At 36.3% G+C, this 26,299-nt stretch overlaps 2 protein-coding genes across 7 annotated transcripts in view; one reads left to right on the top strand and one right to left on the bottom strand.

Moving 5' to 3' along the window:
• DNAH7 (dynein axonemal heavy chain 7) overlaps positions 1-1,477 on the top strand; it is a 127,416-nt gene extending 125,939 nt beyond the window's left edge. The window contains exon 65 of the mRNA XM_030017391.2: positions 1,385-1,477. The gene's annotated coding sequence lies outside the window, so the exon portion shown is untranslated. The remainder of the gene's footprint in view (positions 1-1,384) is intronic.
• The window catches only part of SLC39A10 (solute carrier family 39 member 10), a 134,393-nt gene that overhangs the window by 9,603 nt on the left and 98,491 nt on the right, over positions 1-26,299 (bottom strand). For 3 of the 6 annotated variants that reach the window (XM_030017384.2, XM_030017385.2, XM_030017381.2), the window contains 7 exons: positions 15,431-16,501; positions 13,803-14,004; positions 7,838-8,007; positions 6,581-6,799; positions 5,055-5,175; positions 2,779-3,147; positions 852-932 (listed from right to left, as the gene is read on the bottom strand). In XM_030017384.2, coding sequence (XP_029873244.1) covers positions 852-932; positions 2,779-3,147; positions 5,055-5,175; positions 6,581-6,799; positions 7,838-8,007; positions 13,803-14,004; positions 15,431-16,492 — 2,224 coding nt within the window. In that variant the 5' untranslated portion in view covers positions 16,493-16,501. Of the gene's footprint in view, positions 1-851; positions 933-2,778; positions 3,148-5,054; positions 5,176-6,580; positions 6,800-7,837; positions 8,008-13,802; positions 14,005-15,430; positions 16,502-19,208; positions 19,378-26,299 lie in introns of all 6 variants that reach the window. The other 3 variants (XM_030017383.2, XM_041124036.1, XM_030017386.2) reach the window with 2 other exon arrangements.

The following is a 26,299-nucleotide window of genomic DNA, read 5'->3' as shown; positions in this document are numbered from 1 at the left end:
TTCTCATGTCAGATATGCTAGAAATTGTTTAATCTAGAATCAAAACCTAGAATCAAAATAAAAAATATGTACAGTGAACTACTCACTTCTCATACAAGGTTAATTTAATCATGTTAACCTAGCAAGTTATAAGCACACCAATATAAAATGCAATCCTTTATATACTGCAGCAGCTTCACTTAACTAATAATTGTACAGCACCTTTGTCAAACCATGAACATCTGCTCTATTATTTCCCATCTGTGCCCATTACCTACCTCATACTTAGTATCTGCCTATATAAAATGTGCACTAAATTTTCATGCAATGTGTCTTATGGCTCACAGGAAAACAACAGGTTTCATCGTGGTTAGCTAACACCAAGAAGAAATGCTTCAGTTAGAGGGGGAAGAATCAATGGTACTGGCAACAATGCCTACAGGCTTTAGCCTAAATAGTCATCAGCACTTGCTGGACTCAGCAACAATTGGTACAAAGCATCTTCTGAAGAATTTTACTTACATAAACTTGTGTTTACTTATGTTACTTAACGTTGTGTAAGACAATGCCACACAGAGTAGTGTGAAACACTCTCTATAAAATGCAGAGGTATAACACCTAAATGTAAATTGTATGCTCCTAAGAACATTTTTAAAATATGTTCAAAAAGCTTCACAAAACTGCTGTAACTAGATACCTGCAAATATAATCCTGTATTAATATTCTCATTATGTACTTTGAAGCAATATTGTTCCATTACTCCGAAGTTCTGGTCACCCTTGCAGCATCTGCATTCCATTATGCTTATCAGGATGAGTATTGCAACAGCTTTTAGATAATTATTTTGTACAGATGAAGAATAGAATTGTTACCTAATTCATGGGGAAGCTCATGACAAAATACTGCTATAGATGTACTAATTCCTCCTGTCAGTCCAGCACTAAAAGCTGCTCCTGGGGGGGGAAAAAAAAAAATATCCAAATGATAATTTACTATTTTCAAGTCAGAAACTTTAATCAACAGACTTTCAAGAGATGACACCCTTCTGTTAGAATGCACGCTCTAATACGTTTTCATTATGTCTGTGTCCTGTCTGTATATAAACTGAAAATATTGGAAGTATCCTGGATGTGCATTACCACCGCGTACTTTATTACTCAGTTTATCTGAAGGACAAATCCTGGGAGAGGAGAACACGACCGAGCAAAACAGAGACATAAAGGCAACAAGCTAAAAGGCAACAAGCTAATAAATAGCACCACTTTTACATTTTTAGGAACTCTCAAGTAGATCATGACAGTTAAGAATGCACATGAGCAACGGTCTAGCTCTCTTCTTTCCAGATTGGAAATCCAAACTAATATTTAACCCATAACCTCTCTATTTCCTTTATGCTTATTTGTAGAGCACATATTAGCAACATTAATAAGCCAGACCTGGAAAATAACAACGAGAAAAACATCGGCATAAACTTCTTTCAGTAACTTTGTGTAAGCCAACTTAATTCAATCAACTTTAAGTTCATACCTTAAATAATTCTGAGATAAGAAAACTGGTATTAAATTTCTGTACTGTAGCAGAGAAACGCACAAGAGCCTGTAGTGAGCAGTCAAAACAGGCAAAATAAAGTAGAAAGAGAAGACACAATCTGAAGACAGAGAGGAAATTTAACTTTCCTCTGGATTCCTCATAACTTGATATATTAACAAGATGAACATGCTTTTCTAAAATCTACATTTTACCAAAGAATCAGCTGTTTGGGCTTGACACAGGAATATTTAGAAATGGAGTTGCAATACAGTGAAGTTCTCAACAGATGGCGTAGTGATCCTTTTTGGCCTTAGAAGCCACTGTCTAAATGTCTTACCTGTTTAATGTGAAAATGAAGGAAAAAGTTAATTTTTATGGAGTTTAGTTTCTTTAGAAATTGTTTGGAGAAACTGTAGTAGATTCCATTGTTAAGTCGAGAACCTAAAAAGTAGCTTATCCCCCGCCCTTCAAAATGGGTATGTTCCTTCTGCTGGTAGTTCAGAACCCTGTGTACTCTTAGTAGCTACCTTAGTAAAAAATTAAAAGTATGCACTTCAGTACTCTTACCATCATTTTGAATTGTATGATATCTCTTAAAAAACTAACGTGTTTTACAGTTCAAATCACATTTAGAGGCTTATGTGAATCAAAGTTGATTTAATAAATCTAGTAAGATCTGTTTGGTACTTCAATTTCTTCTACATTTGGCTAGAAATAAATCTATACTGAGCATAAGCCAAAACAATACTTTGCTCAAACAAAAATTAAATTACACTAAGTAGCACGTTTAAAAAAAATTATTTCAGTAACCTGACTCATAGTACATTTATTATTTACAAGTACTGTATAATTCTATATATTAATAATAATTGAAATAGTACTATTGTTACAAATAAATATTGTAAGTAAGACTGAAAGGCACTTATTTATTATTCAAAGGCAATTACAAAGACCCAAACAACAAGTGTGCATTACACGTGCTCCATAACTCATAAGGAGGTTTGTCTGCACCTATCTTTATTTGGCAGAGATTGCACTGTCACTACTATCAATACAGTAATCTTGGTGGAAACAGCCACAGAATATTAACAATGGGAAGACTATTACAATTAATGGCCTTTTAATTTCTGCTCTGAAGGAGATTAAACAATGCCAGTAACCATAGGAGCTAACTGGAAGCCTTACCTGTGATCACTGATAAGGAAAATATTACCAAAATCACTAAAGGTAAGAAGAAACTGTTGAGAAATATTCAGTGCTTTTGCTTACCGATTGCTAAGCCGTCACTAAAGTTGTGAATGCCATCTCCCATAATTACCATCCAAGCAATATTAGCTATCCCAGTATCTTTCAGGTCTTTTCCAGAATGACAGTGGCCATGGGAATGATGGGAATGTTTGTGATGCCAGTGGTGACTGTGTTTTCTAGCTATCATTTTATCTTCGCCATGGCTGTCATACTCTGAATCGTGAAGATCATGCTCTTGAGCAGCATGTGAGACATCATTGTGAGAATGGTGCATATTGTTGTCCTCTTCTACAGACAAGAAGTTTTTGGGAGGGGACTCCAGCTGGCCATCTAAATCAGTTAGTTCAGTCTCATTGAGTCGATCTTCAGATAAAACTGAGTCATCTGCTCCTAGATTGAAGCCAGTTGGGAGAGATACTGCATTAATTCTCATTTAAAATATCACCAGCAACTACTGCATCATTGAGCTAAGAATTTAACTTCTTTGCGAAAGCAAAAAAATATTTTAACACATCCTAATCTAGTAACTTTGTTGTCAACGTTCAGCCAAAAGAATAAATCTCTCACCGCCCCATTTTTTCACATGTACAGCATGTAGAAGTCTCCACTACAAGGCAACAGCACTGTATCCATAGCACACAAAGTCAGTTTTAGCCCGACCTAGGCTTGTATCTGTAATTTTGCTACTGACAAAGTTTATGGTTCAACATTGGAAAAGGACAGTTGCCAGAATGATAATAATGTCTTATATGCTGTAGATGGAATCTGAATGGCTCAGGAAACCTTAACTGGCTACTCTCTATGCATGCCCATACAGGTCACAACTTAGCCTTCACTGAAGCATACCCAGATCTGCCACTGGTCCAACAGATCTTTAAATAGTTTATTGCATGCATCTTTGCATCAGATGCTTGTGTCATACAGTGAGCTCCTTCAATGTAGCTCATTACCCTGCTAGCAATCAAAGCCATTTTTACAAAGAAATACAAAGCGAAAACAATGCAGAAGGCATACATGCAGGAATTTTAAGTCTACTAATATTTCTAAAGTATTAATAAATAAATGAAACCGGCAATCTATGCTCCAGGAAACAAAACCAATTGTGGAAAAAAAAGCAGTTCTGGACAATGAAGTTATTAGCAATAATTCAACAAAAATACTTCCAAGTCAAAAATAAGCAAACGGTAAGTGGAATTAAAAAAACAGGCACAGAGTACTTAAACAGCAAAGAGTTCTAGATAAACAGGCGCTTAAACATCATTTGGAAGCTGTTTAAAAAGAAATGGAATGGCCATTCAGGTGGCACTGCAGTTCAAAATTCAAATTCAGCACGGGCTTCCAGTGCCTGTAGCACGAATGATTTACTGATCAGCACAGTGCACTTTCAGAGGAACAGTGTTATAAAACCAGTATGTACTCCATGTTATTAGAAGCAAAATTCCTCTCATTGCCCGTTAAAAGAAAATGAAGACACTTCAAATACATGTACCACCATCCTCACAGTTGAAAGTCTTCCTATGTTCTATGTCAATGTCCCAAATCCCATTTCAAATTGAGTTGAGAAGGCTACAGTCCTAACTCTCCCTTCTACAAACCATTCAAATTAACAGAATTGCATTTGTATAAATATAGCCTAGGTATTCTCCATCAACAAATTAATTCAGCAGCCATGCAGACAACAGAAAGGGAAGGTGATGAAGCAAAGCCCTTCCCCTTCCCTCACCCGATCAAGAAGGGTGATATGGCATTCCTTCTGGGTACACACTGCATGAGCATTCAGACTGTCATGAAGGAACAATATGTGAAAGTTGTTTTGGATATCTGAGGAATATTCAGAATACTTGGTTGTATTTATGAAAAGAAATTAATTTTGTTTAGCCTTCTCAGCCAAACTATAATTGGTCAGAGGCTGGAACCTTCAAAGTGAAACAGATATCCCCTTTCAGGTTGCGTGTGTTCATTTTTGATCTAATTTTTGCCAGGGCTGGGCTAGTCAGGCACAGCTTAACCAAAAAACACCCCAAAACCAAACAAAGGACCACAGCCACCCAAAACATGACTGCTTCAGAAGTCTGAGAACTATTTGTATGGCATATTAGGAAGTGTTCAGAGTGCTCTCAGATCTAAGGAAAACAACATAAAAAAAGATTTAATAGGGAAAGCCTATTAAATCTTATTAACAATGATTTGCATAATAGCAGCAAAACTGTACAAGAGGTTACTTGCTACATGCCATAGGTTACATGCCATTACTTTGAATCTCATAATCAGAAAAAATTCTGAAAATAAATGCCTACCTGCAAGGGGTTTGAGCTGAAGCCAGTCAGCATCTGGTCTATTATTTAATTTGTGATCAGAAAGCTTCCTTCCAATTGGTGATTCTTCAGTCTGCTTTTTCTTGCACCATTTCTGCTTACTCTGCAACAGGAAACAGATAACATCTGGTTTGTAAAAAGACATCGATGGAAATAAACTGAAATGTTGTTCAAAAATCTCTTCAACATAGACTAAGTTACTCTCTCTTAATGTATCTCACAGAAGTATGTGACTACAGAATATTCATCTTTTTAAGGCTTAGCAACGATATGTATCCCAGCGGAAATTCTTAGCTACCTACCACAGAAACTCACTCACTCACAAACACACACAGACGATATTTCACTTCAGTAATAGACTACATTATGACAAGGATTGCTCTAACAGCCCAGAAACACATGTATGCAGAGTTATTATATTTGCTTATTTTGTTCAAGAAAGCAAGCATGCAGCAAGAACAGCTCCTCTCTTTTGTTCAACTTTAATTTTTTTATACTCATATAATTTCCTTGTATTTCCCTTTAGAGAAAAGCTTGCTACTTTCCTATCTGCAGCCCATACAACAGAGGTCGTAGATTTGCCAAAGCAGCCTATGGGGTTTAATTATTTAATTAATCTCAGAGAAGATTTATGCCCAATGTGACAGTTTTTATCTCTTTATCAGAAGATCTAAGAAATGCCTCCTCCAACACAGAAAATCTTTTGCTGCCTATCCAACTGAGGCAGCAAGTCTGACTTGAAAACAGAGAACTTTAAAATTTTCCACACTCATTTTGAAAGAAGCAGTTACAGTTTCACCAAAATCATTTTCTCCTCAAAGTCAAATGATGGAGGCACAGTTAAAAGTATATTTATATTGACTGTTGAAAGAATATGGCTCTTTGGTGGCTTGAATTTCTACACCCTGTCACACTGCCCCTGAGGTACTCGCTCTCCTTTTATACCACCATCATGAATATAGCATGCTCCCAGCCCTAAAAATCCAATCATTTTCAGGGAAACAAGTTAAAATTTGACTGGCAATTTATAGAAAGTGGGAGGTCTGCATATTTTAGCATTTTCCCATGTGGAAAAACTGAGTAACTCTGTTACACTGGCATCGTTACCTAATAGTATTCAGTTAAATTTCTTGTAAATTGCCTGACAATTGTCTGACTCTATTACCAGTTCTTTCTTACATACTGTCTTTCATATTTTTGCAAAAAAATCGCAGCACTTTAGAGAAAGACCTGTAATCTCTTTTACTTAGATCTACCTCCAAATATATCTGGCCAAAAAGCTGCAACCTGCCCCATCAGATTTCTACTCTGTCTCCCCAAATTACCTTGTTAAGAAAAGCAACCTCTTTTAGAAAAGGGTTTCCTCACATAAAAATCAAACAGAATGCAGATTAGCAGCACTTGTTCATATTCACAGAATAATGAATCATCACACAGCCAATTCCTCAACACTCAGAAGATAACTTCAGGTACTATATTTTAAAATAGCATGCAGTTTTAGTGTGTACCTTTTGTTTATTGTAATGCTTGTACATTCTTATACAATGTTCAATGATGAACAAAACATAAATGCCTCCAAGTGCCACAAGACCTTTCAGCACTGGATCATTTTCTTCTAGAAAGCCTTCAGTCCGTACTCCATGTCCATGGGCATGTCGATGAGAACGCTTGTGTTCATGAACATGACCTTGGCCATGGTGGTGACTGTGGTTGTGGCCTCCATGTGACTGTTAGGAGAGAAAATAAAAACACAGCATGACCTGGTGCAATCAGGAGACTGAAATGGCTCCGAGCTCAGATGACAAAATATGTAACATTGCCAGAAAAGTAGCATAAAAAGACTTCAAGAAGTTGGGCTGTGTTTTGGTGGTTTTTTTTTTTATGCAAACACATTTTACCATAGAAATTTTTCATTAGACTATTCATTACCATAATCAATTAAAAAAATATTCCTCTGGGAAATTTTTAGGGGGGGAGTGGGAGATAGATCTAATTTCAGCTTTTTCTGTCACAATGCTGAAGATAATGAGACTAACACTCAGAAATGTCACAAGGAATTACCATTCCTATACTTCCATTAGCAACCAAACCTCATGGGTTTTTTTTAACTATTACAGTCAATTACAGCCTTAATTCTGATCTGAAATATAAACTTTCAAAAAAAATACATGACCAAAAATTTGAATGAAAATTTACACAAAGAAAACACATAAATATTAGTCTTATTGCTAAAAGAATTAAGGTAACAAAATTCTAGAAAACATTTCCCCTTTGAAGAATTACAGTCTACCATCACAAATTAAAAACTGCTTACCTTCCCAGGAACTTGGACAATTTCTTGATTCAGTAAGTTAGAGGTTACTCTCTCCCCAAAAGCTAGTAACCAGGAAGGTTAATCCCCCTGACATATTTTTAAGTGGTACTGATACACAACTATCAGTAGACAAGAGACAGTAGTAATACTGCTAAATTTAAAACACTCTTGTTGGTCTCATTAGGTGTTTTAAAATACTGTGACAGAAGTTAAACATGAGTACACAATTACTTTTTAAAAATTTTTTTCTAATTATTTTTTTAAGAAACACACATTTCTTTTCTTTTTGTTAAGAGAAAGTCTCAAACATTGTTTCAAGATGTCCCTCACAGTCAAGCCAATCTACATCTGCATCAGTGAACATTTGTTTGTTGATAGCTTGTCAAACAATTCTTTGAAAATTCTATGTTCAGTTACAATTAAGAATAAAAGGTAAGGAAACAATACTTGCATGTGGCAACAGATGGAGTAGTGCATCTCCACTCATTGTTCCTACAGCCAGAGCTACCAAGAAAGTTAGAAGAAATTTGAAGCACCATTGGTTAATGATGGGAATCAAGATCACACCTAGCAAGGAAAGCAGGCTAATGACGGTGATAGAGATGATACCACAAAACCAGGCTGTGGGAAGAAATGAATACAGAAAGGTTATCAGAACAATACTTGTAAAACTTTTAAGACTGATTAATGACTTTCAACTATCTCTTAAGAAGGCGACCTTCCTTTAACCCAAGTTGTGTGATTGTTCATTCAAAAGGTGTTGAAAAATAGGAAGGCAGTACTGAAGTCCACAGCAAAAAATACACAGGCTTATTCACAGTACAGTACAATACAGTGAAAGACATCAGAAGACAATCAGCTAAAAAGAGTCCAGCAATTCTTCCTGACTGTAAGTTCCAGGCTTAGCCGTGTAGCCCTTAATGAAACACAAAAAGCAAAAGCTTTCGTGTTGGAACAAAAACATCTCCACTACTTAACTTACTAGGGCTCTACAAGCACTAATTCATATTTAACATTTGTTTTTAACACGATTCTGATGCAAAATTTAACTGGAATCAATATACCTCCTTTGTTAGGAGTAACATGTTCAGTTAGGCACCATTCATTTCACCTGGTGCTTTGAAACATACATTTTTATTTATGAGAGGTAAGTAAGACTCAACCTTTGATAGAGGAACTTTAAAATCAAATACTATAATATTAAAGAGCTTGAAGAGCTGAAAGCAACTTGCTACCAACAAAAAGCAGTGTACATTTTTTCTGAGAACCTCTATTGTTGTCATTAGAGGAAAAAGTGATAATGGGACATGGTACACTCGACATAATCCTGTTAATTAGGGAAGATGTGCAAATTTATATATGACATGGAAAAGGAAGAATCACTCAAGAAACAGATCCTATAAGCAAAGAAATATGGCTCTTGCAGTCAGCATCTCACCCTAATAAAATATTTTTTCTTCTACTTTTTCAAGTCATCAGTAAGGCTAAGAATGAAAAACTATCGGGTTTTTTTTTTCCCTCTCTCTCTGCTTCTCTATCACTTCTCTTGTTTCTTCCCATCACAGAAACTTCAAAGAACAGGAAGTAAATACTGTTTTAATTCCAACAATACAGTTCAAAAGGTTCACAGTCCCAAAGACAGGAACAGTTGCTGCTCCTATTTTACATACATAAACTGTTTGGGCTGAGATCTTCCATGAACATGATTTCATCAATCTGAACTTTTTTTTTCTTTCTTTATTTTAAGTTTTAGCCTAAATGCTTCAGTTTTTTCCAGGTTTTTTCCTAGCTTCATTCTTAATCAAAAATATCTACGCAGTTTGCCAACTTTAATGAAAACTCACAACTCCTGATATAGAATCTTTCGCATTTCCATACTTTGGCGCATTATCTGACTTTCCTTACATCTATGAAGGTCCACTCATTTTTGATCAAGCTCGGGAAAACATCCTGGGAAATGGGGGGGGTTGGAGGGAGAGGAGAAGAGAGGAGGAATTAATATGTTGTAGCTGCTTGATGAATTTTATAATTTAGCAGTCAAATGTCCCAAGAATTCTATCTGTACCAAAAATGCTACAGATCAGATTTGACAAGACTTTGCCACTAGAACGGTGGCTGCTGCAGGCCTGGTCTGGTTCAACACCAAAACCTACAATGTTTGCTGTTTTAAATTTTATTTTGGGATATTCATTCTTATGAAGTCTGTAGCTGTCATTCCACAACAGTGCAGAAAAGGAAACAATCCAATTCAAATGCAAAGGGTACAAGAGCACCAGGAAAAACTGATTGGAAAAAGCTTTAGGAAGTATGCAGCGTACACTGAAACGCATATTGACACCGAGAGGAAAACAAAGAGTTAGTGAAAAGGCAAAGACTGCCATCAGATGAGGAACTGAAAAACAGGTTGGAAAATGGGAATACAAAAGTAGGTCTAGAGTGGAAGCAGTATCCTGCTGACCAAAATACTGCCACTATGCAGCCTTGATTCATCCCCAGAGCACTTCAATCACGTACTCTGGATTAACAGGCTCTGTTGAAAGAAACAGCATACATGGACTTGCAATTCAATGCTGAATCATGCATGCGTGCACAAGTAGCCCTAATAAAAATTACACAGCCATTTGGCAGGACATTGGATCTCCAATCTGGATGCAGACATTATGATGTTAAGTGCCATGTTAGATGACCAACAGCCTTACATGGAGAAAAATGCAAACTGGCTTAAGTTTCACATATCATAGCATAGATTTGGCAAATGCATCTCTGAAGGGCTTACATAGTCTTATGAATGATACAGTATCTAAACATGGCACCATGATTAAGACGAGGCACATGAGAATTAGAATACGGAATCTGTGCACCTCTCAGATCTTGGTCGTCTGCTTCTGCCTCTGTTTAAACTCATAAAAAATGTTATGGAACCAAAATTATCAGCAAAAGGTTGCTGTCAAGTCAAAGATAAAAAATATATACAAAAGCTGTGCATCACCCCACAGTTACATATATGTACAAACACTCCTCATATAAAAAGGACTACTAAGGAAGACTTACAACAAAATTCTGACACAAAATTTTATTGAATGATTTCATTCAAGTGTAATGTTCAAAACACTAAAATATTATAGAAGTGGAACTAACATGCAATATTATGAACACTGCAAGAGCTCTTAAGTTATAAAAGATCTTGGTGTATCACACTCCTAGGAATACTGTATAAAGCTTGGTCAATGAGGTGAAGTTACTATGCACTGGCTTGTAAAATATTTCTGTGGAAAGAAACAGGAGGGAGGTTACTGAACAATTTCTTCAGTAAGGGACCTCTGTTCAAACAGTGGGTAGCAAACAAAAGACCCAGATTTGGACAGCTGTCTGTAAATTAAAACAGACTAAAAGGGTAGTAAGGTAGACTCCTTGGAAGGCTGAGAATGGTTAGCTATCTGCAAGCTTTAACAAGAAAGCAAGCTAACAGAAAGGCTCCACTGAAGCAAAGCCTTCCTGGGTTCAAGGAATGGTAAGCTCCAGGGAACACTGGCATCTGCACAGGCAGATTTACAAGATATATCTGATCTGAAATACTTTTAATCAACAGCTCTAACTGATCTCCATCTTTAAAAAAAATTGCTTACTGTTTACTTTTATCAATTCTATTGGCTTGATTCATAGTAGGGTGTACCTTTCCTTTTAAGTTGTTTAAGAGCCCTCAATGATAACAATGCCACCTCTTCCAATAGGTACACTGTGAAAGCTCAGTTGTACGTATAAGCCCTTGAAAATCCTCTGTTAGAAGATGTTACAGAACTATCCGTAAGTTACAGGCACAAAACCCAACATGGCTTTCATAAGTTTTTGGCCATCAGTTAATTAAATCACTTTGCTTTAGAAAACTGCACTATCAGAACTAATGGAAACCTTACAGGTTAGTATTAATGAATAGAAACAGCACTGGTCTATTAAGTTTTTTTGAAAGTTTTAATTAAAACTAAAGAAAACCACAGAGAGCCAGTGTTTAAAAATGTTTGCGTCCTCCTAACTTTGGCAAATATTTCTATCTAAAAATGTTTACATTAACTCAGGCAAGCACACATTTTCATTTTAGTAGAATCCTACAACCTGCAGGTTAAGTTACTCTATGACTGACATTTGTCCTACACCTCCCACAATCCCCATATACCGGTTAAGATTTGGTACTTTGCGATTCAAGTCCTTACTTAAGAAGGGAAAATGATTATTACATCAACTGAAGTCTCACTGTAGTTAATACAACAGTATACAGGAAATTGTTATGAAGAATGATTTACCATTACCTAATCAAGTTGACCTATTTTAGAAGTTACTGCTTGTTTTCAGAGCCAAATCAATAAGTTAAAAACCAATTTTTTACAATTATCTGGCAAATGTGTTATTTATACTCAAGATATCAGATGCCATAAAACACGTGAAATGTTCATAATAAGCTTCACCAATTTTGCAAATTAAGTGTCTTAAAATGTTTAAGGTCTTCAAGCTGAGTTATTCATCAACTCCCTTACTCATTACAGAGAAAGAAAATGCATTCTTTTAAAAAGAAGCACTCATCTGTAGAAACTCTCTAATTAAACTGGTTCAAAGCCTGTGCAACATGACAGTTTGGTACATGGTTTCAACATTTTAATTGGCAGAAAATGCTTAGAGCTACTCTAGAAATCCTCTGGGTAATAAGGCAGGCATCAGCTCTTACTACAATGAGACTACCCCACAAAACAATCTTCTGCCATATAAAACACACAGTATATTTGGTTTACAGCAATCTTTGAACAGTTAACAAGACAGTAGCTGTGTCACTATAGGACATTCATGTATAACAAGTTAATTATTTTAATGACTCCAGCATTGTTAAGAAAGATTACCAGCAATGCATTCTTTCCAACAGTTAACATCTATGAGAATGTAGTTACTTCAAGCTTTATTTCTAATGACGCTAATAAGCACCTATGTACCTATGAATCAATATTCACAATTAACAATATTTTTATTTTCAAACCACAGTCATTGTACCCAAGATTTTTTAGATTTCACTGCAGCTACACATCTGTCAACAGTTCCATTATAATTTATGAAAGATAGCACTAGTAAACATTATTTTAAAAGTATACTCAGTTATGAAATCACAACAATGGATGCTGTCCTTAAAGTAACTGCTTTAACAATAGTAAAAATATTTTTAGCTTAGAACTATGGTAAGAAGAAAAAAAAAAGTCTACTGATTTTTTACTCAAGGCACACACAAAAAAAATGAAAACTGCCAACAGAGGATTTTGATTGAATACTTCTCATATAGAATCACAGAATCATAGAATCATTTAGGTTGGAAAAGACCTTCAAGATCATCGAGTCCAACCATTAACCAAGCCCACTAAACCATGTCCTGAAGTACCCTGTCCACTCGCTTTTTGAATATCTCCAGGGAGGGTGACTCAACCACTTCCCTGGGCAGCCCATTCCAATGTTTGACAACCTTTTCAGTAAAAAAATTTTTCCTAACATCTAACCTAAATCTCCCTTGCCTCATGCTTAAGAGAGGAGTAGTATAGAATAATTGACACTGGAAGTCAGAAAAGGGAAGTGTTGTCAGAAATGGCAATTTAAATGCTCTTGTATCATGCTTGAGTCTTTATATTTCTTAAGTTCACAAAAAATTCTGGATGTCAATTCTACAAATTTGCATCACTGCTAGCATATAAAAACGGTAACATCTGAAATCATATCTTCCAGTGAATGAACTGTGATGAAGGTCCTGTTCCCTATTCCTGAATGAACAGATCCAGGTCAAATTTCTTAAGAAAATTTGTGCCAAAGGAACACTGCAACTTTCCAACTTTGAGATAAACATACGGACCACCTCAGCCACACTACAAGAAAAAGACATATTTTAAATGATGGAAACAATCCAAACTGTGGGTGGCCTTGCTCATCCCTAGAGGTCCTTCTCTCTCCAAAGACTCTGTACCTTGCCTATGTTCCTATTACAAAGGAGTCCAGCGTCTGAAGATATGTGGGAAGAATCCAGGCCAAAATGCCTGGGCCATAGTCCCAATGATAGCACATTAGGGCTCAATGATAGAAAACAAAACCAAAAAAGAAATAAAAATAAGCAAACATAAAAAGTGAAAATAATGAAAAAGGATCAAAAGGTACAAGAAAGAAAGGTATGCCTCCCTGAGCCATGGTTACTTAGGAGAGGCTATTATACCACCAAACAGGATGCTATGTCTCCTGACTTAAAGGAGCACGCTGTCTCAAGTTTCTTCTAATAAATATGTTAAATCTCAACCATTCCTTTACTCTACAGTCAATGCTAACCATATGACATTTCAAACTTTGAAGTTAGTATTTACAATGCAAAATAATTTTGAAGGCTTTAGCTGTTACACACCTACCTGATGCACCTGTTTTATCTTTATTCTCAATTGATGCATTTTTACTTTTAATAAAATCTTCAAGCTCATCATAATGTACAATACAAAGCCTTCTCTCAATCTGGTATAGCAAAGCAGGACACATGTATATAAACAATTCAGGAGATATTGGAGAGCTGGTTTCCAGACCATAGTACCGTAGCAGCTGGGTAACATTTAAGCACTGCAAGCAAATTGTACAAACAAATTAAATATGAAAGCAACTATTTCATTAAAAACTACAGTTATTTAAAATTTAGCGTATGATTTGAGAACACAAACAGAAAGTAGAAACTCTGGCCCACAACATTCCACCAGTGCTAAAACATGTTTAAGATGATCTAAGTGGTTTATGAGGGGAGAGAAACACTGCACTACAAACTCAGTCTTCAAATACCTATATAATTTTTGATAAATGTCAATGAAAATGAATTTTCATATTCTTTACCATTACACAGTACAAGTAATGAAGAAAGAGCAACAGGAAAGGAGTGGAAGAACATAAATCCAAAATAGGTTTTCTAACACTTCTCTTTACCTACCAACCTTCTGTGTTTGGAGTTTCACTTTTTACTTCAGTTTAAAAACTCAAACTCAGCACTCACTCCATCCTTTCCTACTCTGACTTCCAGTTTAAAACCATGATATCAAAATGTCCTGCTTCTGTAGTTAACTGTAAGGGGGAAGGGAAAGTATATTTATGGTTCTGGCAGAAATAACAAATGCTGAAGGGACAAATGGAAGAACTTACACCAAGTGCTACAGAAGCTACATCAACAATGCTTCACAATCTCTTAGGACAAAGAAACTAGAAGCATGTTGAAAAGATACAGGTGTGTCGTTTAGGAAAGAGTGTCTGTGCAGTTTCAAAAAATGTTAATGATCTTAGATTCAGAAAGAAGTCCCAAAAAGGTGTGTGTTTGGGGCAAGTATTCATGAATATTGGTGTCCTGGGTTCAGCCAGGATAAGAGTTAATTTTCACAAGAAGCTGGGAGGGGGCAGAGCTAGGACAGCTGACTGAAACTAACCAAGGGGACGTTAGATACCATATGATGCCATGCTCAGTATATAACTGGGGAGCTGGCTGGGGGGAGGAGGAATTGAAGCTTGGGAACAAGCTGAGTGTTGGATTCCAGGTGGTGAGCAATTGCATAGTGCATCACTTGCTGTCCTTACCTCAACCCAGGAGGCTCTACCTTTTTTTTTTTTCTTCCAATTGTCCTCCCCATCCCACTGTGAGGGTGGGAGGAAGGAGTGAGTGAGCGGCCGCGTGGTGCTTTGCTGCTGGCTGGGGTTAAACCACAGCAACTGGGAAGGGAAAAAACCCCCACCTGTAAGCACGGTATCTCAGAAAGCTTTAAGGATCTCCTGTACACAGATAAATAGGCAAGAAGGTAGATCTCTGAGAAAAGATGGGCAAAGAGCGGACAGAAATGAAAACCCATAAAGTAAACCCAAGACTGTGGCAGCGACGTCTAGCATTTTCAGTCTGCTACCTGTATTACACAAAGGTCGCAAACGTGCTTCTGCATTATTTTTAGGTATGCACCTCCAGTTGTTATGTAAGAACAGCGAAAGTCAACTTACCGGTTCTCCATTTCATACTCACCTCTTCACGATCACGTTCATCTTCATTATGATCCTTATGACTACGCGCTGAAAAAAGGGCATGTTTTCTTACACTAATCTGCTTATGAGGTGCCTCTCGCTTGCTGGTATGGTGGTGTCCATCTTCATTACCTAAACTGGAATCTTGATGTCCGTGACTAGTAGAACGGCCACTACTGTGTTCATGATGGTGTACGTGCAAGTGAGATGCATCATGTACATGATCACGTTTATGAACACGATTGTGCTCATACTGATCACCTGGATCATGATCTGGGGCATACTCCCGTGTAGCATCTCCTGAAGTCTCACTGACCTTCTTTTGCTTCTTCTTCTGTTTCCGTTGTTTTCTTTCTGGCTGATCCTGAGTTGTGTTTGTCTCTGTTGAAGGTTCATGTTTCTGTTCTCCATGTTCACTATGACTAAGTGAATCATTACGAGGATGATGTGTACCATTATGGTCATGATGATGTAGACGAGGGTGGTGATGATGGTGATGGCGACTCTGGTCATGAATTTGTTTGCCATCATCTTTTACTGATGGCACTACTGCGTCTCTCTCAGGGTCGCATTTATGATTTCTCTTTGCAGCCATACCAGTCATGGTTTGGTTTTCCGAATCTGAGTGGCTATGAGGATGGCTATGAGAGTGAGAATGCTTTCCTTCCTGTACTTCTAAAGCATATAAGTGAGAAACATGATCATGGCCAATATCATCATGATTTATCATCACTACTTTTACCTCTCCTAAACCAAGGCTTATTAACAGTTTTTCCAGGCCAAAAAAAGATAATCTTCCATTTTCACCGTAACGATCAAAAATCTTTTCAATGTAGTATTTTTGTTCATTTTCAGCTTCCAACGTTGAAAATTTACTCGGCATAGATTCTGTTCCTCCATTCTGGAAGTATGGTGCATTTGAGATCTGATAGTCATTATGGTAGTGTACATGTTCCTTTTTAGGACCATGGTCATGTCCATCTTCATGGCAATGATTGCACTGATGAAAGATAAATGTCAGCAAACAAATGATGCAAAATTTTGTGTGCATGTGTACCTTCATCTCTGTTTCCTACAAGAAACACAAGGGGAAGCATGTAGGTGTAAAAGCAATCTCAACATTTGTGCTACATGAGTTATCAGTCTGGTACTTATTTGTACCAACTGAATGACTTGCAAATCTTTTCAGATATTGGCATTAACAGAATAACAATGGCAGTATTTTTACTGCAGAAATTGTATTAATGTAATGGTTGATTGATAATGTAATTATCCAACAGTAAGATAGGCTCTGTGTATTTTAGAGGTGCAGTCTTATGCATCATACTTACAGGAGGCAGTTACAAGAAAAAGATCAGCATTTATAGTCAATCAGAACATTTTTTCTGTATGTTTTCAGAGGCATCTATGCTTATGATAATGTATAATATTGAAAATCTTGTTAAAACACAAGTTATAAAAGAATAAAAGTTATTTAAAAGCAACAATACTGTATTTTCTTATTTATTGGGATGACAGGCAGATAATAGTTGAAAACCCACACATCATTTGTTCTCTTATGTGCTGCACCTCCACTGAACACACACACTGCACAATTCCCTATTTTGATTCATAATTAGTGATTTAAAAATAAGTTGTCATTAACCAACTCCAGTGCATTGCTTAAATGTTTGTATTTTTAGTACTTTTAACTTACATGAGTTTGCTGATTTCAAAGATCTACACAGATGTCAATTTAAAAAGGTTATACAGAAAAAGTCTGTTTATGCAACTCAAAAAATACTGTTAATGCTGACACAGTCTAGCTCAAAGTAGTTAGTACTGATTTTTAGAAACTGTATCATCAATGTGGTTTTCAATTTAGTATTACATGTAAGAAACTTACTATTCAACATCAGATAAGAGGACACTGCAGAAGTCTACCTTGTTTTCAGACTTGAGAACGATCCGCTATTTTACAAAATATGACAGCTTTATTTTGTATACATCTGCTAGCAAAAACATATATAAAACCGGAATAATTACTATAAAAGAAACTTTTAAGAAAAAAAATCCAAGTTTATGTAAAAATATTATCAAATTAGAAAGCTAAAGATAAGCCAAGAACTGTACTTTATGACTTCTATTTTCTAGATACTTATTTTGGGTAGAGAATAACCTCTAAATAAATAATCACTTAAACACTGCCAGGGTTATCTAGCAACACTTAATTTGTTCTGCCAAATAATTTGTACCAAGCCCAATAAAACGTGTAACGTATACAACAGTTCTGCTAGATACATATAGTAGATAATCAAGCCCTCGTATCAGCAAAGGAGCAGACAACAAAAAGAAGCATGGAGCTTCCCAATCAATCTGAACAGCTGAATGACTATTTTGAACAGAGTTGACTAAAATAGACAAAGGAAACAAGTACAGAAGTAGAGCTTTTTACACATAAATAGTTAAATTTAGAATATGACTGAGAAGGAAATGAGAGCTGAGAGAAAGGATAAGGACAGAGCTCCATCCACCCTGCTTTCTGTATACTCAGATGCTACCAAAATACTGCAGCAAATGCAAGGATGTAAAGTAACAGGAAAACAGGCCAAGTAAGATTTCAGCTCTTTTTACACTGAAAGCAGTTTTAGTTCCTCATGCGCACCTTAACTTGAGCTGCAACTGACCCTACATTCACAAAGATGCAAGTGACGTAGTCAATGCATCCTAAAATGCTACTGACTTTCAGACAAGAAATGGAAAATTTAGTTGCCCTTCTCAAGCCCATCCCAGCTGCTAACTAAACTGTGCTTCGTGAAATCGGTCAGCAAAGTGCTTTGCAGCAAACCACAAACATTTAAAGTCCATTTTAATTTCCTAAAATATTAGCTTGATGTTTTGCGTTTAAGCACTTGCAACCACATTATTGCACAAAAAAAAAAAAAAAAAAAAAAATCTCTTGGAAGCTCCTATAGTTGCAACAGGTTGACAGAGAAAAAGAATCAGAGGAAAAAAAGGAAAGGGCTACCTTTTAATGACTTTCTGTAGCAAATAAATGAGTTAACAGAGAAGACTGGGGAAAAAGTTTTTCCTGTTAACCTCTACAAATACAAAACACGAAAATTCACTTTTCACTGGAGCTTCAAACGCTTGCAAGATTAAAAAAAAAGCAGATCTCTCTTTTGCAATACTGACCCAGTTACAAATGGGTATCTTAATCATAAGATCAGAAGAGTATCTGTCAAATGGAGGCATCTGCATCAAAACTGATTCCAGGAACATTGGATAGGTCAATGGGTAATCATTGTATACTACAGTTTTATTTTTATAAACAGCTGTTCAATCGTCAGTCTGGAATGACCGCAGATTGTCTCCAGTTCAATCACCTACATTCCAGTTACTGATTTAAGGGCTGTGACAAACCTTTTCAAGTAATTTAGTATGATGGGTTCATCCCCAAAATTTACTGAGATACTATTTTCATATAGTCTTTTTCACTCATGGACTCTATTTAAGGCATCCTTAATGTTCTTATAAATACATCACTGGGATTAGTACAGAAACATTAAAAGCATCTCAAAGCACCTTCCAGAAGCTTTTTCCCTTCTCCTCTGAGGAAACAGGTAAGTACAGTGGTGTTACTGGTGGAGTAGAAAGAAACAGGTTGCAAATCTTTATCCAAGAGTCACTGGACTGAGTCAACCCTCAGATTGTATGATTGGAAACTCATTCCATAACCTTTAAATAAAGAACATATGCTCTTTCTCACACAGGCTGAGAACCTGGGCTCTGTGACTTACATCATCCCAGGAAGCAGAAACATTCTGGCAGTAAGTAAAGGTACTGGATCAGCAGTATGGCTGGTGACAGATCAACAGAGCTCCACATTTCTATAGGAATATGCTGATTTTCATCAACTGAGGATTTACAATGTTGAATGTTACTTAATGTGAAGAGCAGGTTCAGCATCTGGAAGAAGCAGTTAAGGTACATGCAAGACAAATGAAAGCCCTGGGAGAAAGATGAACTTATATATGCTTGCACAGAAGACGGCAGCAGCAGGTAAGTACATGCAGTGTACTGGAATGCTCTAGCAAATTGTTCAGTATTTCTTTAATGTCAGTTTCTCAGTACTGAAAAAAACATCTCAAGTTTAAGTAAAATTCAGTTACTCAAAGGATACTACTTTTGTAGGTAAGACACCTTTTCTCCCCCTTTGCCACAATAATGGTAATATAACCAGAAGAAGCAAAGTCAAATTATTCTCATTTAAACAAGCACGATCCAGACTAAAATATCTCTACCAGGAAATTCATGACTAAAGCGTGATTATAATCCTTTTCACAACCTCATGATCTTTTTCATGTGACTGTCTCATACAATACTAGTAATGCATTACTTTGAAACTTTAGTCATGCATCCCTAATTGTGGTGTTTAGCTTTGAATGGTACCTTTTCTCCATGCCCTAATAGTTAAAATTGCTTGTAACCTATGATCATGATTCATTGCTGAAATACAAGAGCTCAGCATTATCAGACCAATTTCAAAATCAATTAGATGTCTCACTATTTTCAGTTAACAGTAATAACCCTAGCACAATATTTTTAATCTTCTATTATATAACCTTCTGTATCTTCTATCGCAATTCTTGTTACAGAACAAAGATGCTTACAAAAGAAACGTACCCATCATAAAAAGTCTCAAACAGAACAACGATTAAGAGTTGATTATTTATTTGTTTCTTTTTAAACAAGCTTCATTATTCTCCAGGCAATTATAAATAGCTGTCATCTTTAACCCGTCAGGCAGTATTCGTACGTGTAAAATACCAGAAAGCTGAAGTCCAAATTCTATACATTTCAGTGGCACAGAATTGTATATAGCTGATCTCAAGACAAGAACATTAAGACTCTCGAATCCCTTCAAAAGAATATGGAAGGACAGCCTGAGGACAAGGCTACAGCAAAGTTGAAAAAGATTCTGCCTATTATTGCTGTCAGCCTTTGCCTTATTTTATTCACTTACTTGATTCCCTGCTGCCTTCCCTCCATAGGTTGGTGATGGTCAGGCACCCAACAGGGGGAGACAGGAGGGAAAATACCTAGCTGTGTGTTGGGCAAGAAACTACAGCACCCGTAGGCCAGAGCTGGAAATAACAGCACCCTGCTACATTTCCTTGAACTGCAAACGAGAACGACGCAAGTCATTCAGGACCCACTCAGGCAGTGGGACAACCCCACCCCAAGTCAAGCTGCCAAGTTAGAGCAAACGTGTAGATTTACAGTGGTTAAGATAAATAGTTCTGCCACACCAACGTTTCAGAAATCGCACACAGTGCTGCCAAATGCATCCCCTCCCCTCCTCATTCATCAACGCAAGCAAATCATTCACGCTAAACGCAGTACTGATTGCATATCCGTATACAAGGTTTTTAAATCAGAGGCTTGAGGTCAAAGTACCTGAGCAGTACGTTAGCAGAGAGTTGCTTTTTCTATATGGAAAACTCACAATATCTCTATTCTACACCATTGTCTGCCTATGGTGTTTCATCTATTAAACTAAATGCAACTCTGAAGAGAGTTGGCTTTTTTTTTTTCCCACAGCCTTTTTCATTCAATTTCCCTTGGATTCCTGATAGTTCTCCACAGCACCTACTATTTCAACTGTTTGTCTCTTACAGCACTTTATTTTTGAGAAGACTTCATTTAAAGCCTGGAATATGAACATGATTTTGGGGGACATTTTTGTTTATTTATCACCAACTGCTTCGCTGAAACTAGAAAACCAGTTCGATAGTTAGGCTTTACTTAAAACCAACAAACCTTGATTCAAATAAAGTGGTCATACAAAATTCAAACTTAGTTGAAACTCACATCTATCATTTTAGTGTTTGCAACCCACATACTACAGCATTTTTTGTTAGTGTACAATGCTGATTAGAATATTTTAATTGCCCAAGTTTCTTCCCCCCACCCTTTTTCCTGTCTGCTCCCAACAATTTTAATAACCTGAAATATTTGTAACACAATTGCACTGGATTTCTCCCCTTCCCATGCTCCTTCCCAAGTTATTTTAGTTTCTCTCCCTTTTTGTTCAACTTTCTTTCCTTGCGTTCTCTGAAGAATGTTCTGCCTTTTTTTTTCTATCTGCAGAAGAGATCTTTGAAAAAATATCTTTGACTCCTCTAAGCAGTTAGTCAGCTTGAATGCCACAATGAGTAAAGTGCCTTAGCAAGACTTCATGGGCAACCTGAAGTTTCACACCAAACAAAAATACAAACACATGCTTCAGCTAAGATAAGAGAGAACTGACAAAGACAAAAGGTGTTAAAAATAAAGACAAAGCAATATTCTTACCGAACTAATATTCTCTGTTCAGCACTGAAAAGTTAAGCACTTACATTACTCATTTCTATTAAGAACTGCTCAGAGTAAAAGCTCTAGCAGAAATGGCAATTTTTTTAAAAGAGAAGAGAAATATTTCCTGAAATAAAACTACTGGCTACAAAGACAGTTTTTCTTACAGTTCCTGAAAATTTAAATTCTTTCTTATATTACAGGTATTTACTCCAATGTACATGCAGGAGAGATGCCTGCAGCCCCCCACCACTTCCACTGCAGCAACTGTGCAGTATTTCATACCAATATTCAGTTCAAAAAAAGGCTGGAATCTGAAAATCCAAGTGAACCTACTCTTTATTTCCTAAATTTCAAGTTTTTAACAAATGCCAGAATATAAAGTCCTATTAATCTAGCACACATTTTTAAGATAAATTATTTTTATAAAATTACTCATGTGAAATTAATATATTGCTGTTACTGAAAGACACTTTAAGAAAGCCATAAAAGCATTGAATTAAATAATAATCTCTTTTTGTTTTATCAGTCTTAAGCTGATATTAGCTTCTGGGTATACAAATAAGAATACATGCTACAGATCTAAAAAGTTACAATTTTCTAACTTTAGTTCTCACCCATCTCCTGTATTTTCTTCCCTCTTCAATTTCAGTGAAACGGGTTTGTGGATTTAAGTAAAACTCATTCATTTGAAAATCTACAGCCCAGTAGGAGGGGCACTTTGTAAGAACAGACCATTAACTAATTGATCCAAGCCATATTTGCTAAGTTAATACCAGATAAGACTTAAATAGTACAGAAAGCATTTATGCATAACTGAACACACCATGAAAACTTTTAAAATCTTAAGTGTGAAGTATTTGAAATGCCAAATCCCAAGCATACTAGAAAATGATCCTAAATTAATACGGTAGCAATCTACTGGCTCAGTTATCCAGAAAGGGGCATTTATTTTATTTTGAACAGAAAAAGACTGGACAGCCTTCTTCAAAAGGACAGTTATTTGTAAGAAATTGCTGAGTACAGGATCCTTCTCAGCGCTCAAAAGAATACAGAAGTATCAAAGCAGTTGGTAGTTCTGCTTACCAAGAATTAATTTTGTCTTTCATATATAAACTGTATGCAGTCTATAAAACACTATTGATGCACAAAATTTTTAACTGAGCTGGTCTGATTTTGTGCCAATATTCTACTGTTCAGTTAGGTCCTATTAAGATACCAGTGCTTGTAAGAATGAAGTACTTGAAAAGATGAACCAGTTACACCTGTATTTTAATATTTTATTTTTCTACTGAAAGTAAGCAAATGTTTTTTTTTAGAACTAAGGCTGAAGTTCAACAAATATTTTAAGATGGTGTTGCACTTAAAGCAGCAGTTCTGCACTCCCCCACTGCTTCATTCATTCATTCTCATTCCCACAAACCCATTTTTGAATACCAGCACATTTGTTTGCTGATCTGTTCACTGTGCAGCTGTACAACTAGATTCTGCTGAAAAATAGCCTAGAAAAAGAAAAAAAGATTATTTTCAAGACAGATTACTTTTCCTATCTGGTTCACTGTGCAGCTGCACAAACACCACAGTCCACACAAAGAGAGCAACTTTGCTTTTGGTGACAAGACCAGCTTACAGATTTGGTTGATCTGCAGCCTAAGAGTATTTTGGCTATAGCACAAATAAAACAACTGGCCACCTCAAAATATACTCAAGTAATACTGAAAAAACAGCAGTGGACAAATTTCCTGTTGAAAGCCTTTTGAGACTAATTTCTCCAACTTCCCCTTCAACACAGAATATAATAATGTTTGCAATAAAGTGTTGAAACAAGTTGCAGTATTTTTATTCTTCTTTTAACTTAAACCACTACTTCATTCTTGTGCTATGTTAAAATACTTGCCGTATGTTAAAAGGCATTAAAGGCATATCTTTGATATGTATTTAATTCCCACACTATTACAATACAACCCCCTCTATCACAGCTACAATCCAAAAAGGAAGTACGCATGTCTACTATTAAGCTGATGACTTCCCTCACTTTTTTAAAAAAATAAGTAATAATTTCCAAAAGCTATCAAGTATAAAAGTCCATTGAAAAACGGAACTAAGGGATGTTTCTTTTACATGCGCTATGCCAAATTAGTGCTTGATGGATGATTATTATTAAAGTCCATTTCTAGAATTTAGGTTGCAAATTTTTTACTTCACTACATATACCATTGATTCAAATCTGTATTTTTAAGTAGATTTAATTAATGAACAACCATTGCAGACTTTTATAAGGCCCTCTGTCAACATGCCAGTCAAATTCTTCATAGCAAATTCATTCTGTCAGAGTACAAACCAAGAGAACTATTACTCTTCTTAGGCACAACACAGCCTTCTTTTCCCATGGGCTTAAAGGAAATTTGGGAGACAACAGGCAGCTACTGGAACCACTCACATCTTGAGTTAGTGGGCTCTCAGAGCTGTCTTTGTTCAATAATTGTGGGAGACAAAAGTGTTCGTAAAGACTTCTGGGTAGATGCAGAAGTAACACTTAACCAGTCTGATGGGACATAAAATAGTTTTACATATTTCAACAGGCAGATCCACCAAGAAAATGCCCAGCTGAACCAAAACGTGTAACTTCCATCACATTCCAAGTAGGACCTCAACAGAAGTCATGAGATTGCCTAGCTCTCACTTATTTTAGCCAAGATTATTGTTAAAGATCTACACGGCTACCCATTACAGGTCTGTGTGATGATCAAGGCAACCACTCAAACTGATACAAATACTGATTGGTTTAAAAAATCACTCACCATGAACTACTAACCTTTCTTAACAAGCTATTAAAGCAACTTTGAAGGGACACAACTTTGAGGCAAATGAATAAAAATGTAGTATTTCATACCCAATATTACTCTTATTGCAAGATCAGAGACAGAAAAGGGGAAAGGAAGCACAATCCTTAGAGCCTTAATCTAAAATGCAAGCAGAGATGTCTTAGCCAATCAAATAAAAAATACTGATGGGCTAAAACTGAAATCTCAAAAATACCATTATGTATATGTACTTCGCTGTGTCCATCACCTCACAAGTGCAGTACATTCCAATAGCAACACAGACAAGCAAGGACACATACTACGGAAAGTGAGACTGCGTTACCTGTTTTTCTAAAACTACATTACAATTAGATATATCTAACCTAGACTACGTTGTGTAGCATTATAATTTGATCTAATAACAGTTCCTGGCTTTTACAGTAACTATAATTCAGTACATTCTTCTTCTAGTACCTCTCCTGAAATATGGATGCTCCCCTGTCATTCTCCTTGAGCGTCACCATGTCTTCTTCCTTTCATTGTAATTTTAATTATAAGGATTTTCTGGACTAACTGCTGATTTGGTTCCATGCTATTGTGGTCACCATCCTTCTCAGGGGGATCACTAGGACATTAATGTTTCCTATGTCACTCCTTGGATCATTAACATCTTTCATCTTCATTGATTATTGTCTCCCCTTGCTACTATGGCTTTCTTCATTTTACATGATTCTATTACTTCTCAAGGCTCTATCTAAATTCTATAACCCATTTCTGTAAAGAAAGAACACTTTTTATCAGGAACCCACTACTTTGATAAATCTGTCAATTTTAGTTAATAAGCAAGTGAACCAGCTTGTTGTGATTTTTCCAGTATTAAATTTTAAAATTGCTTCTACTGTTATACTATGGTACAAGAGACAGTTTAAAAAATAAAGGAAAAAAAAAAGGGAGCTAGTTGCTGTCTCTAACCTTTAGCACAACTGATCAGTAAGTATATCTCGAAACAAAACCAGTGAAGAACAAGACCATTCTGACTAATCAAGAGGCACGTTCTGCAAAGGGTGAATGTGAAATATTTGTAGTTTTTCTCTTTTTGATGAACAGGAATGGTTTGGCAGCCTACCACTGAAATTATGGGTTATCAAATTTCTCTGAGAAAGATGTTTTATGCTCTTTGCCACCAACAGCTAAAACCAAATGAGAACTGGACTCTAAAATCAAAGGGTCAATAGTTGGCTGTGACCGTTATTTCACAGGTTTAACTTCAAAAATATTTAAGATTCAGAGAATGTAAACATGAGGTTCTGTAACAAATACTTTATTATTCCATGGATAGTGGAGTCAACATTTTCTGTTAAAAGTATCCTCCCTCCTTCCCTCTCTTTTTGCTACTGTAATTGACAGTACATCACCCCCTTCCAGAGTCTGCTGAGCACATTGTAGTCATATTACAAAATACATGACTGTGATCAAATTAAAGCTATACAAAGTAAATGCATTGTGTGATCAGGGTTGCACATCTCTTCTACAAAATCAAGCCAATTAAAACTACTGTATTTCAAATTATGTGTTTAACTAATTAACAGACTACAAAACAGACTTGTGGTACAAGACTGCTTAAACCGCCAGGGTAAACTGACAGAAATCTATCAAACTGATACACATCAGCAAAATTAAAATCTACTGGAAGAACCAGTTAATAATCAAGGCAGTTACAGTCCATCTAC

Source organism: Aquila chrysaetos, chromosome 6, assembly GCF_900496995.4.
Source record: "Aquila chrysaetos chrysaetos chromosome 6, bAquChr1.4, whole genome shotgun sequence".
In the NCBI taxonomy this organism is placed as follows: Eukaryota; Metazoa; Chordata; class Aves; order Accipitriformes; family Accipitridae; genus Aquila; species Aquila chrysaetos.
The sequence above is the reverse complement of the archived record's forward strand: the minus strand, read 5'-3'. Positions and strand labels throughout refer to the sequence as shown.